Source organism: Phlebotomus papatasi, chromosome 1 (genome assembly GCF_024763615.1).
Source record: "Phlebotomus papatasi isolate M1 chromosome 1, Ppap_2.1, whole genome shotgun sequence".
Classification (NCBI taxonomy): Eukaryota; Metazoa; Arthropoda; class Insecta; order Diptera; family Psychodidae; genus Phlebotomus; species Phlebotomus papatasi.
This window is the reverse complement of record NC_077222.1, coordinates 62,929,699-62,943,424: the sequence shown is the minus strand read 5'-3', so window position 1 is coordinate 62,943,424 and position 13,726 is coordinate 62,929,699. Positions and strand designations below refer to the sequence as shown.

At 34.2% G+C, this 13,726-nt stretch overlaps 2 protein-coding genes across 2 annotated transcripts in view; both read left to right on the top strand.

Annotated features, from left to right (window-relative positions):
- Positions 1–42: 42 nt before the first annotated feature.
- Positions 43–7,803, top strand: LOC129799975 (ketohexokinase-like). The gene is made up of 3 exons (XM_055844304.1): positions 43–140; positions 206–769; positions 7,328–7,803. The coding sequence occupies exons 1-3, from the start codon at positions 43–45 to the stop codon at positions 7,605–7,607; spliced, it is 942 nt and encodes a 313-aa protein (XP_055700279.1). The 3' UTR covers positions 7,608–7,803.
- LOC129799962 (uncharacterized) overlaps positions 7,745–13,726 on the top strand; it is an 18,105-nt gene continuing 12,123 nt past the window's right edge. Inside the window, exons 1-2 of the mRNA XM_055844282.1 lie at positions 7,745–8,102; positions 8,211–8,511. The gene's annotated coding sequence lies outside the window, so the exon portion shown is untranslated. The remainder of the gene's footprint in view (positions 8,103–8,210; positions 8,512–13,726) is intronic.

Genomic DNA, 13,726 nt, shown 5'->3' with positions numbered 1-13,726 from the left:
GATAATTGAACTTTGTTACGAGAATCGGATGATGTTGTGAGAATGACTGCCCGAAATCCGTGTATTTTGTGTGTCGGAATATGCTGCATGGATGTGATTCAGGTCTGTGACGTGTATCCCGAGGAGGATTCCGATATCAGGTACAAATTCCATTCACAATCTCCTTTCCCACAGAAATCTAGCTAAAGCCTCACAAAATTCCCAGATCGAAGCATGGACGATGGCAAAGAGGCGGGAATCCATCCAATAATTGCACCATCTTTGCCCAAATGGGGATGAAATGTGAATTTATGGGCAGTCTCAGTGACTCTGCCATGTCCACTGTGCTCCTCGAGGACTTCAAGAAGAGGAATATCTCCACGAAAAATTGTGTCATTCACAGAGAATGCGAGACTCCTCTGTCTTCTGTCCTACTGAGCCTCAAAAATGGAACTCGAACTATTGTTCATTCAAATCCCAATCTGCCCGAAATCACTTTCAGTGACTTTGCCAGGTGCAATCTTGCTGAGTACACGTGGATTCACTTTGAGCCACGAAATCCACCCGAAACACGGCGAATGATGGAATCCGTGCGCAAGTGGAATGAAAAAGTGGCCAAAGAAGAGAGAATTACGATTTCGTTGGAGCTGGAAAAACCCGGAAAGCATCCAGTGGATGTGGCTGAATTGGCAGACGTTGCCTTCATAAGTAGGATTTATGCCGAGACTGAATTGAGGGCTACTGATAAGAGGAGCGCAGTGGCTTTGATGAGGCAGAGAGTAGAGAAACCGTAAGTATCTTAAAATAAGATATTTCACTTAAGAGAGCAAAGGTTGTCTGGAAAGTTCGTGCACTTCAGCTATATTCTTTGAAAATTATTTCGAAATTTGTTAAATAGTTATTAAATTAACTCGCCTTGATAGTAGATGTTCCTACACTAAGAAAAAACCTAAAAAGTTAAAACAACTCTATGGTAAAGTTGAATTAACTCTACGTATATCGATGTAATTATTACTCTTTTTCGTTGTAAATTTTAGTAAATAGAGTTGAAACAACTCTTCGTGCGAGTTGAATTAGTTTGTCGGATATCGATGTAATTATTACTCTTTTTCGATGTAAAAATTTCATCTCGACTGAAGTATATGCTTAAGTGTTTTCGTGTTAAGAATATACTTCAGTCAAGAAGATTTTCGTGTGACAAAGGAGAATGGTCAAAACTATATGGGCGCTGGTCCCGGAATCGCCACAAACGAGAGTAGGCGCATTTTGTAGGTACTGATATAAGATTGAAAAATTGCCGGGACCCAGGACGATAAACGCTGGGAGTCCTTGTAAAAATGCCTTTATCCTTTCGATAAATCGCTGTTTTGACAACGAATTACGCAAGAACGGCTAAAGTGATCTTGATGAAATTCGGTATAGGGTCACTGTATGACTTAAAGTTTTTATCCATGCATATCACCCCCTCCCCCCACCCTCCATTCTGATAGCCCCCATACAAAATGGGGGCGCTTTACCTTATAACTCCTTTCTAAGAGGAGGTAGAAAGCTGAAATTCAACAAGGGAACAAAGCTTAGGGAACACTTTTAAACCATGTATAATATCTCTCTCTGTCCCCTTTTCTGGTAGCCCTCATGCAAAATGAGAGCATTTCACCTTATAACTCCTTTCTGAGAAAAGATAGGAAGTTAAAATACAGCATGGGAACAAGGCTTAAAGAAGACTTTTTAACCATACTGCCCAAACTCTTCGTCCATCACCCCTTCTGGTAGCCCACATACAAAATAAGACTATTTTACTTTATAACTTCTTTCTAAGAGGAGGCAGAAAGCTGTAATTCGACTTGATGTCTATATATACATATAAAATCTAGAAAATTATTGTTAACGTTATTAGTTATTCATTTTTTCATTCTTCTACAAACAACTACTTCTTCTCAGAAAGGAGGTCAAAATGCTCTCATTTTGTATAGGATTACTAGAAGGGGTGGTGGAGGAGCGGGTTAACATGCATGGTTGAAAAGTCTTCCATAAGTATTGTTCCCTTGTTGAATATCAGCTTTCTACATCGTCTTAGAAAGGAGTTATAAGGTAAAGCGCCCCCATTTTGTATGGGGGCTATCAGAATGGAGGGTGGGGGGAGGGGGTGATATGCATGGATAAAAACTTTAAGTCATACAGTGACCCTATACCGAATTTCATCAAGATCACTTTAGCAGTTCTTGTGTAATTCGTTGTCAAAACAACGATCTTTCGGAAGGATAAAGGCCTTTTTTACAAGGACTCCCAGCGTTTATCGTCCTGGGTCCCGGCATTTTTCTCAACCTTATATCAATATCTTCAAAATGCGTCTACTCTAATCTTTGTATGAAGATGAACCAGCGCCCATATACTTTTGATCATTCTTCATCATTGTAAAAAATAGTTTTTATGCTCTAGAACTGTTCCTCCATGGTTTAGAACATTGATCCCAGAACAAAAGTTGTCACCTATACTAATGTCTATCCGATGACATAGGTCCGGTTCGTGGCAATTCCGGGACCGCATTTGACCATTCTCCTTTACATGGAATATCAACCGGAAATATGCCTAACTGAGTTAACACACTTGCACATTAAAATGTTAATATGATTCACATTAATTGTCGCTGGTGAGAGTCCAAATGTGTAATTTGTGTGTTTGAATCATTTTATATTCAAAATGTTATCTATTTGTTTATAAAACGGTAGACTTGGCCCGCAAAATTTGATATAAATTGATTTATAGCATTAATGCAAAAAATTAATGCGATTTTCTCTTTAATTTTTTAATGTGAAAAATATTTATGCTTTAGGTAAATTTAAACTTATTTTTGCAGGCCAAGTCCACTTCTTTATCAATAAATACAAAAATCCCAAATATTAAGTGACTCAAAGACACAAATAACATATTTGGACGCTCACAAGCGGCAATTAATGTGAATCACATTAAAATTTTAATGTGCAAGTGTGATAACGCCGTAACAGTGTTTCATAAAGACATGTGTGTGCATAATACGTGATATTTGGCTCGCAACATACGGAACTTTTGAGGCCAAGAAAATATTAATAAAGGAAATGATAAAATAAAAGAAAAACATAAAAATGCAGAACATAATCCATTTTGGGATTTGAAAGAGTTATTTTAACTCTAAATTTTTTTTTTAACTCTTTAAACGAGTTATTTTAACTCTTTCGTCATGTAAATTTTAGAAAAAAAAGTTTAAAACAACTCTTCCGAATATTACAACTAAATAGAAGTAAAATCAATTCTAAAATATAGTTAATCGAAAATCACAACTATAACGAGTTAATTCAACATCGATTTAAGTAAGTTTTACTCGATTATTTTTCTGAGTGTAGTCAAATAGACTCAGGTTGAGCTTCTAGAATACTTAGCCCTGATCATGACTTATAAGTTCTTTGCAAAAATTCCCTCTAAATAATTCTTTAACGCCAAATTTTACGGGATAGACATTCTTAAGGATCTGCCTGAGTCTAATTTGGGCTTTAAATGGGTTTCAAATCTCAGTAAAGACTTAACCCTTTAACGGATAAGACCGCCTCCAGGCGGTCTTCACAAAAATCACATTTACAGCGACAATAAAGGTTTTATTTATTTAAAAGTGCTATAGTGTCCTCGGTAATAGTCTTAAAAACATCTCTTGAAAGTTTGAACTCATTTTGACTCTTCGTTTTGTTGCTATTCCCAGTTTTGTGTGACAGGTCAGAGAAAAAGCAACAAAAAATATTTGTGCAAAAAAACTCATTTCCAATTTCCATAAAAATACCGATTTAAAGTTATCTGACTAAAATAAATTTATTTTTTACTGAAAGATATGACATTCTACTTTGTATATTTTATTTAAAAAAATTTGAAAAAACTAAAAATGTGAATTTTAGAAGCAAAAAGAGTTTCAAAGAATTTTTATATTTTCTCACCTAGTGCCTAAACTAAAAAAGATAATGAAGAATGGATGGTTTTTTCGACTTTATTGGATCATAATTATCCTAGAAAACATTGTTTTAGAACTTTGTTTCGCGTATTAAAGAAAACACCGTTAGAGGGTTAAAAAAATGACAAAAGTTGCATTTTAAGGGCAAATGATTGATTAGTTTTTGAAAAACCAATAAAATTGCTCATTAATTAGGACTTTTAGTATTTCGGAAACTGGGCTAATTAAACCCCTAGTCTGAAGACTGCTTTACGTGGATCTTCTTCTTTCAAGATTCCATAAGCTCAGGTTTAGAAGAAGCTCTATTTAGTGTCAATGGTGTAGCTAGAATTGTAGAAAGAGTATTGGCCACATTGGAGGATTATTCACAAAAGAAACCGTTTTTCGAACGCAAAAAGAGCTTTCTCGAAAATTTTCAAAAATAAATCCAATTTTCAATATTTTGAGCTTATTTAAAAATCAATAAAATTCTTAATAGCACCTTTAGAAAAAAAACATTAGGAAAACCATTAGGAAAAACGAAATTTACGAAATTTATTGGAAAATTAAGAGTAGTTTATTATATCAAAATATGCAATATACAATCTTTGGATATTCTATTTTGTGTTTCTAAAGAACTTTTTGCTGAAAAAAATAAATTAATATAAAAAATTTTGAAAAAGAAAAGTCATTTCACAAAGTTCGAAATTAGTGATTTTTGATCTCAAATATTTTCTTTTCCTGAATATCTGGAGTCTTGAGAAAATAGCCAAGAATCTTACATCCTTCTATTATGATGTCGTGCACAAACCGATAGATTTCAATTAATGTAAATAGTCCAAAAAAATTGTTTTTTGCCCGGGTCATATATGACCCTAATGACGCGAAAGAGTTAAAACACTTTGAAAAGTTCCGATTTCACGATTTTCTTCGGGTTTTCTTAAAATTAAAATTTCTTTTAGATTCTTTTTCTCAGACAAAAATTACGATCTGCAGATTTCACGCAATTAAGAGAGTACTGCGACGAGCCACTCATTTGGATTACGCATTAGTCCGCGATTTTGTAATATTTTTTTCTCGAAAAAAATTATTTAAGTATACTCTAAATATGTATAAATACTTATATACCAAGTATACCAACAATTTCAAGAGTCTTGGTCGTTTCCTTCTCCTCCAAAAAAATCGGGAAGCCTGCAAAATATTTAAAAGAGTCGTTCAGGGGGCCTTCTAGAGGTTGGGGCCTCGTCAACATTGCCTCTCTTTGATATCCGGTATATCCGCCACTGATGCTTCCGTATTGGAAGAATCTGCTGATTGTAGCTCGCCCAGGATCGTCTTCCCGGTATCTAAAAAATCCCGGAATTCCAAAAATCCCGGAATTTTGGAATCGAAATATTTATGAATTTTGTGATTCAGGGGTCTCATTGTATTCAATGTTTGGTCCTGGGATTAATCCCGATCTCAAAAGATATCGAAATCCCAGGATTATGGAATCCTGTAGTGGAAATCCTATTTCGAAGATCTCCCCGCCATATAAAATTTATATATAATTGAAGTCCATATAAAAGGCCATAACGTTAGGAATACTCTTAGGAGGAATCGGTGCCGTTCCGATGCATCTATGATGTCAATCTCAACTGGGGGTTTTACCATTGAGAAAACGCAGTGGTTAACAAATCTTAATCAAAATGAAGCATTTTGCAGTAAAGGCAGTAAGTTGCTGGCACATGTGCACGCGCGTACCGGGGAGGTTTGGGACACTTTTTCATGTTTTGACTTTGAGACAGTATTCCAAAAAATCACGATAGTGTATTACAATTTTATGCGGTCTATAGGATACTTATGGGTATTGACTTTATAAAAAGTACTCGATAGAACTTGGAAAACAACTGAGTTTTTAGGGAGAAGATAAAACAATTAACTTGACGCTTTGTTCCAAACCTCCCCGATGTGGGGCAGTATAGGACGCAAAAGGGGATGTTTGGGACGCGTTTTTTCTCGCATAATTAGCTTTTTTGGAGCACGTTAATTAATTTTAATTACTATACCTATTAAAAATATTTCTAATAAAAATAAAAATGTTAAATTTTTTTTTCATACTTAGAAATTAATATGAATTTAATTTGTAGAGTAGAGTCATTTATTGTCAATCAGTTATTTAAAGTATTTCCATATTATTTTCCATCTACCTTTCTTTGCTTTTTTATTACGATGCAGTTACGATCATCAAATTTCTCACACGAGTAGATTTTCTTGCAACTGTAAGTTTTGAACTCACTGACGGATTCCTGTTTGATTTTACGACAACTGCATAGTACATGGTTTTTCCTTATTTCTCTGAATAATCTCTCGCCTTGCTTTTTCTCGAGAACTTGTGAGAATTTTAGAGGATATTGCTCGAGAAATTTTCGAGAAAATAGCTTTTAACGGAATTGAGCGAAGGTCGAATATCCTTTGGAGAATAAATTATTGATTCCCAAGACATTGATGATTTAATTGTCCCTGTAAACAACTGCTTAACTGGTAAAGTTTGCACACTGAGAATTACTCTCCATTTTTACAATAAAAAATTGCATGCCACCTACATTCTTGTCGAAAATCAAAGTCACATTCATCCCCTTTCAGGTGTCCCAAACATCCCCGCGGGTAGTTTTGGTATTTAAAACCTTTAAGTAAAAAACAAGAGCGTATAATCTCTGAAACTTTTATAAAAATATGTTCCCAGGTTATACTGTTAGCTAATGAGATAAAAAAGTTTTGATTATATATCGCTGATATAAAATACAAAGAGCAAAACTGAGAAATCATAAAGTACAATTTTTATCAATTTTTAAGAAAGTGTTCACAGAATTAAAACAATGAAACTGAGGATATCCATTTTTTAGTCAAGATACATCTTAATATTGCCTACGATACAGTAATGGTTAAATCCCATTTATTTCAAAAATTAATGAAAAAATCGCTTTGTCCCACACTACCCCTGTCCCAAACCTCCCCGGTCTCCCCTACTTTATTTTGATGAAAATTTCTTACATTGGGTAGATAGAAACCATTAGGGAAGTTCCTGAGTCATGATTCATTTTGACCAAGGGATCTGGGAAAGATGAAAATAAAATCACTCAAAGATTCCCCAAAGGTCTTGAATAGAACTGATAAGAATTTAAAGAAGTTAAGCCATTTGGTTATAAGTCTTAGGTCTCTTAGGTTTCAAGATCGTATTACGACCACTACAGCTTTTCATCCCAAGTTTAAGATCTTATATTAAATTTAATAGTTTTTCTAAAATGGTGTACAACAGTAATTTTCTTGACCTTTGCAGATCTTTCATTAAAAAATAATCTTTTAGGCTAACAGGTATGAGAAGTTAAGAACTTTGGTGAATTGCTTTGTTTCTAGATTCAAGATCATTTGTGCTTGGGGCTCAGAGGGCAGTGCAGCTGCTGATGGCCAGGGGGAAATTATGTCTGCTCCCTCATTTCCACCTGAGAAAGTGGTGGACTCTCTCGGTGCTGGTGATACATTCTGTGCTGCAGCAATTTATGCTCTTGCGCATGGAAAGTCACTTTTTGCGGCAATTCTCTATGGAAATATGATTGCCGGAGCCAAAGTGGGCTTCCATGGTTACGATGCAATTGCAAATATCTATCGTGATATATACACAACACTCCCTTTGTGATCAACGAGTCAGAGAGCTTTATATACAAAGAAATTTATGGAGAAAACAACATGAGGTCAAATCGAATGACAACAATGAACTTCAATTGCTCTTTTATTTTCTCACATTACAATTTTTTTTTCTTCTTCTTGTATACTGAGTTCTTCCGCCTCGTGGGTGAGGTGAGAAGGAGTGAATAAATCTTTTTTTCCATGTATTTGTGTTAGTTGGAATTTACACCTAATTCTCTAAGTACAATTGAAGGTACAAATAGACTGAAGTTATACTTTTCTTTGCACGCAAGTCTCGTTCTAATTTCACACCTAAATTCATTCATATAGGGAGAGATTCTTGTTCAGTGTTTTTTTTTTCGAGTAATCATCTTGGAAAGTTCTGGAATGGAACAATGAAGGGAGATGTTGCATAATTGGAAGAAGAGTGGTGCTACATTTGCAATATCTTTGCCAATATTTGCAGTAGTGGCCGAAGAACATTCCGTTATTGCATTATATCATCGTGAGTATTCTTCTTCAATTCCCCTCTTTAGCATTGGATGTCAGAGTGGATTTCCCATAGATGGTACATCGTCGTGTCTTCTTCTTTCTCTTCTTTCCAAACGAACAGGGCACGTCGTGGTGAGTGTCGGGAACTGGATGAGGCAGTGTGGATGATTGTGTGGAAGACACGAGTCATTCTTAGTTGAGCGACGCAACGGGCAACGCGGAATTCAAGATACTTCCTCCAAGAAGCTCTTGAAGTTCTTGGTTCAAGACATTTCACGCTCATCACCAAGACACAATCAACTCATTATCGCAATTTTCTCTAAACCCCCAACGACACTGTTGAGCTCAATCGCCGGAAATTGAATACTTCCTTAAAGATAGTCTCAAGTGTGGACGTTTTTGGGAGCTCCAGACTATTAACGGTGAGTCTATTGAATTTTGGATTAATTCTGCGGAAGGAGGTGTTGAAATGTGTGTGATTGTCTGGAATTTTTTCCCTCTAAAGTGCCTTGGTGGTGATTCTACCAAGAAATGGTAATTATTGCATATCTTTGGTACCTTTTCTTCTCAGTACCTTCCATCCCATCGATCCCATCAAACAAGTTCACGGAGAACTAATTAATGTGTCCATGCAAAATAATTTTCCCTCCTCACAAAAAAAAGTATTAAATGTTTTTTAAGACCACAAATTTATACATGATGTTATTTGTATATTGTACCGTTCTTTTTTATGTACACACGGGATGGTATTTCTCAAATATACCCACATTATTTACATGCGGTGTATACTTTTAATATGTGGAAAAAGGTTGGTGAATTTAAAGACATCAGCATTTACATGAGCTCCGTTACTCGTGATCTATCTCATTCCAATACATATCAATTATTCGTGGAAGAAAACCCACGAGCGGTTAAGACAATCTGCCAATTTGCTGGAATGGTCAGGGAACCAAAAAGGTGCTAAAGAAGACGAGCACGGTGGATGTATTAGCCTCTCCAGGGGGAGATCATACAGTAGCAACTTCAAAGTGTTTATGGGAAACACCGATCTCCCGATGGGCAATTTACTGCATTCCCATGACTCGCACATCTCATCCCGTGTCAGCCGATCTCAAAAGTGCTAAATACGATAAATTCAGATTAAATTTACAGAATGGTGTATTACATAGGGTAAAGTGATATAAATTGAAATTAGTGTTACAAGTTGGACAATTCTCCGGTACAAGTTGGACATGGCATTTTTCTTGATAAATACAGTACAAAATTTGTTTTTAAGCACAAGGAACCAAATTATAAAACTAAAGCACTAAAAATATACAAATAAAAATGAAGAACTAAATTTATAAAGACAAAAAGCCTTGTCCAAATTGTACCACTGTCCAACTTGTACCACTTTACCCTACGTCCCCACAAATTAACAGATGAACTTATTTTTATATAGTTCTATTCGTAAGAACATCTATTTTGAGTTTATTATTTGTGCAGAAAAGTGAAGAGTGATAGTGCAATTTCAAATGATTTAACTCTGCATGATAAAACATAATGGCCTGAAGATTTTATGTTCGTCAAATGAGCGATTTTCTACTTGATATAAGAATTAAAGTAGCATAAAATGTTCTAGGTAGTAAATTATACATTTTAACACTGCCATTTTAGACGGACGTTAATTTAAATTGGCCAATAAAAAAACAGAGATTTTGTTAGAAAATTATAGTGTTCTGACCATAAATATATGAAGTAAAAACCTAAAATTGAAAAGCGTGGAAAATGAGAAAGAAGACGTGGAATATGTCTTAAAGGCCTTAAGAGGTTACAAGGTCTCAAAGACTAAAAAACATTAATTCATTATAAATTGCTTATCTCTGTCGGGATCCCGGGCTTAGGGACACCCAGGTTAGCAGCCTACGCCTGTCGATTCTCCGCTACTTCAGGAAGGTGTTCACGGTCAATCCCAAGGCAGGCCCAGGCAAGATCCTGAATTTGATTCAGCTATCTTGCCGTAAGGCTGCCTTGACGTCGACGCCTTTTTACAAAGCCTTGGATAGCTTTTCTGGGGAATCTTTCTTCATTCATGCGTTAAACATCGACTCTTAGCCCCTCACGAACGGTTACGTTCCTCACTCGATTTCGACTAGTTATTCCCTTAACCGGCTGGAGATACCTCATCCCGACAGCTTGTACTCGCGATCTTACACTTTCGGTCATAACCAAAAGCTCCATTAATTTTCGAGTAATCTTATTTATAGGTTTATAAAAATATGCAGAGCAAAAGAATTTTTTTCAAAATGTGTTCTTTTGGGGAAATTGTTCTTCTGGTGAGTTTCGTAATTTATTATCAAATCCCATGAATCAAATACACAATTTCACCAGAGGTTTTGATACCTATCGCGTCTTCCTTAGTGGTTCTTGGTTGGTTTTTTCTTTAGGATTTTTTTTACCAAGTCCATGTATTAGTGCCAGTTTGTTCACTGTGCAGAGAGAAAGGACAAAATTCTTAAGTAATTTCAAAATCAGATAAACTAGAAAATAGAAGAATTGAATTAATAGAAAATTATTAAGAAAAGACCAACCGAGAACCATTGAGGAAGACACGGTCGATAGGTGTCGAAAATTCTGATGAAATTATGTGTGTGATTCATAGGATTTGATCAAGAAATTTCGACGCTTAGCAGGACAATTGGCCCTAAAGAACCCAGTTAAGATCTATCTTCATCAGCTAAAAACACATTAAAAATTAAATCTACAACCTTTTATTCATATTGAACTTGCTTATCCATATAATCCAAGGAGTCACCCATCCATATTCTTAGCACTTTTTTCAATTTGCGATTAATTTTTGAAATATTTGGGATCTATGCTTCTTCAGCAATAAATTGATTCTGAATTTTTGAAGATGATATCATGAGGTCACTATCAGAGATACTTACAATGCAGTTATCGACCCTCAGACCTCAGAGTCGAAACTCTGGGTCTGCCTGCAGCGTTTTTCAATTGTAGGGGAAAGCGCGCTACCTTCGAACGATTTATCCTTCGCACAAATCATTTTTTTTTTTCAGAGTGTTATAAATGAATTTGGCCCATTACACTATTATATTTTAATAGCTAACCCAATGTCTCAAATTTTCAGAAAAGAGCAATGAGTGAAATCCATAAGGAACATAGAGAGAAAATTGAAATGTCCGAAGCTTAAGTCGTCCGAAGGTAGTGCGGTTTCCCCTACTTGTGGCTCAGTATCACAAATCTTGACGATTTTATGTACATCTTGTCGTGATTTTCCATAAAATTGAAGAATTGACAACGCAGATTCCTTCTGGTAGTATCTCTAGACGATTACGCATCCTTTAACTTCTTCTAATTTGCCATTTTAACCTAAATTGTAAAGTTAGAAAAAACACAGTATATTACTGCTATTTATCATCACTTTTATCTGCATACACTGACCATTGCAAACTATAAAAATGTGCAAACTTACCATTTGTCTCTCAAATGATATAACTTCAAAATACAACTGGGTTAAAGGAAGTTAATTGAACGTATTTGAGCGCTTTGAGTAAGTTTTGCAAATGTGTCAAGAAACTTTTGGCCGATGAAAAATGCTCTACTTTGGGAAAACAATTATTTTTGATATGAAATAAAATGAATTATTTTTTTTTTAAATACTTAAATAACATCTGGATTACAAGCAAACTCATTTGCAAAAATGAGAATTTTAAAAAGTTATTCTTTCTATCATTTTTTCCACCTGGTTTCTCGAACATAGATTTACCAAGAAACTTATGGCAGACACCGTAGATAGATAATTTTATTATAATGGTTTATATTAGCTATTAATTCTGATCTTTAGGTTTTTAATCTTTAAATCGATGTTTAATGTTTTTAATTTTAAAGTATAGAATTTCTTCGCCTTCTTAAGGTGAATAGTAAGAAGTGAAATGGAAATTAAAATTTTCTGCAAGCTATTTTTAATTTTAAAGGTGGGTGCGAGTATCTTTTAATTTCTTCAGTAATTCACTTGAGAAATATTTGATTTTAACGATAAATGTTTAAGCTTTTTATTTATCGCAGAATAGAGATGAAGAACTTTCTTCTATATTCACACAACTCTATTAAAGCGTTTTAAAAATTTTAGTTTCCATTCCAAGACATTCAATTCCAAAAAAAATTGCACGCTTTTCAAAAATTTCACAATAATTTTTGTATTTATTAGTTTAATAAAGTAAAAAATATATCGCATTTATGAATGAAAATAAAAACGTGATTCCTTCATAAACTATGTCGGAACAAGTTTCCCAATGAAATATTTAAACAGTCTTTATAAGGTTCAGCTATATGTGGTTTAATTTTTATGATATCTTAATATCTTAAGGAAAGATTTTTCTCAAAATTTTGATTTTGCATTGGATATTAAGAGCAAATTTATCTACTACGCTGATGAAAAATAACTTAAATTGCTTATTGCTTGAATTGGGGCACATCTGAAATTGGGCTTGTTCCTCCTGGTTTTGAATGAAACTGAGCCTTATTATATTGGAATTTTGGAATCACAATTCATTTGTGGAGACAAATTATATCATGATAAGACACATTTCCATTTAAAAATTACAGAGAAAAGCTCTATTTCAAAAGATACTTCATCCTTTCCTGTTTATAATTTCTAGACATTTGGAAATTGGGCTAAATCCTCCGTTTGAAACCCGTGTAATGCTTAAGGAATGAAACAAAAATGAATAGATTTAACTATTTACTCAAAAAACAAATGGACTTTTATGTTCTTGATAGAATTTTCTATCTCAAAACTCCGACAGGATACTAAATATTTTATAATAAAGCTTAACTAATAAAAACAATTTTGGGAAGCATGATTTATCAGACTAAAGGTCTTGTTCGCTTAATTAAATAAAAATCAGTTTTTCTAGAATATTAAAACATCCAAAGAAACGAGGCAGTTACGACAATTGCATATTAAGCATCGCTTGTTTAAATTGATAACACTTCGTCTCACTAAAAATATTTAGTATCAGAAAGATGGGAAAAGAATTAATATTTCATTAAAAATAGAAAATATCGAAAATGAAAGACAATTACAATTATAAAAAATATTCAAGTGTATAATAGGACCACATTACCTGTCTAATCCTTTCCATCGTATATTCAAGGGCCTTGCAATTTTTCTAAATTCATAAGAAGACCATTTGAGGCGCTCAGAGCAAAACAAAACTCTAACTGTGTTATCACACTTGCACATTAAAATTTTAATATGATTCACATTAATTGTCGCTGGTGAGAGTCCAAATGTGTAATTTGTGTGTCTGAATCATTTTATATTCAAAATTTGATCTATTTGTTGATAAAAAGGTAGACTTGACCCGCAAAATTTGAGATAAATTGATTTATAGCATTAATGCGAAAAATTAATGCGATTTTCTCTTTAATTTTTTAATGTGAAAAATATTTATGCTTTAGGTAAATTTAAACTTATTTTTGCAGGCCAAGTCCACTTCTTTATCAATAAATAGAAAAACCCCAAATATTAAGTGACTCAAAGATACAAATAACATATTTGGACATAACGCTCACAAGCGATAATTAATGTGAATCACATTAAAATTTTAATGTGCAAGTGTGATAACGCCGTAA

Coding starts and splice junctions, on each gene's coding strand:
- LOC129799975 (XM_055844304.1), top strand. CDS start 43: ATGACTGCCCGAAATCCGTGTATTTTGTGTGTCGGAATATGCTGCATG. Junction 141..205: donor GAGGAGGATTCCGATATCAG/GTACAAATTCCA, acceptor CAAAATTCCCAG/ATCGAAGCATGGACGATGGC. Junction 770..7,327: donor AGGCAGAGAGTAGAGAAACC/GTAAGTATCTTA, acceptor CTTTGTTTCTAG/ATTCAAGATCATTTGTGCTT.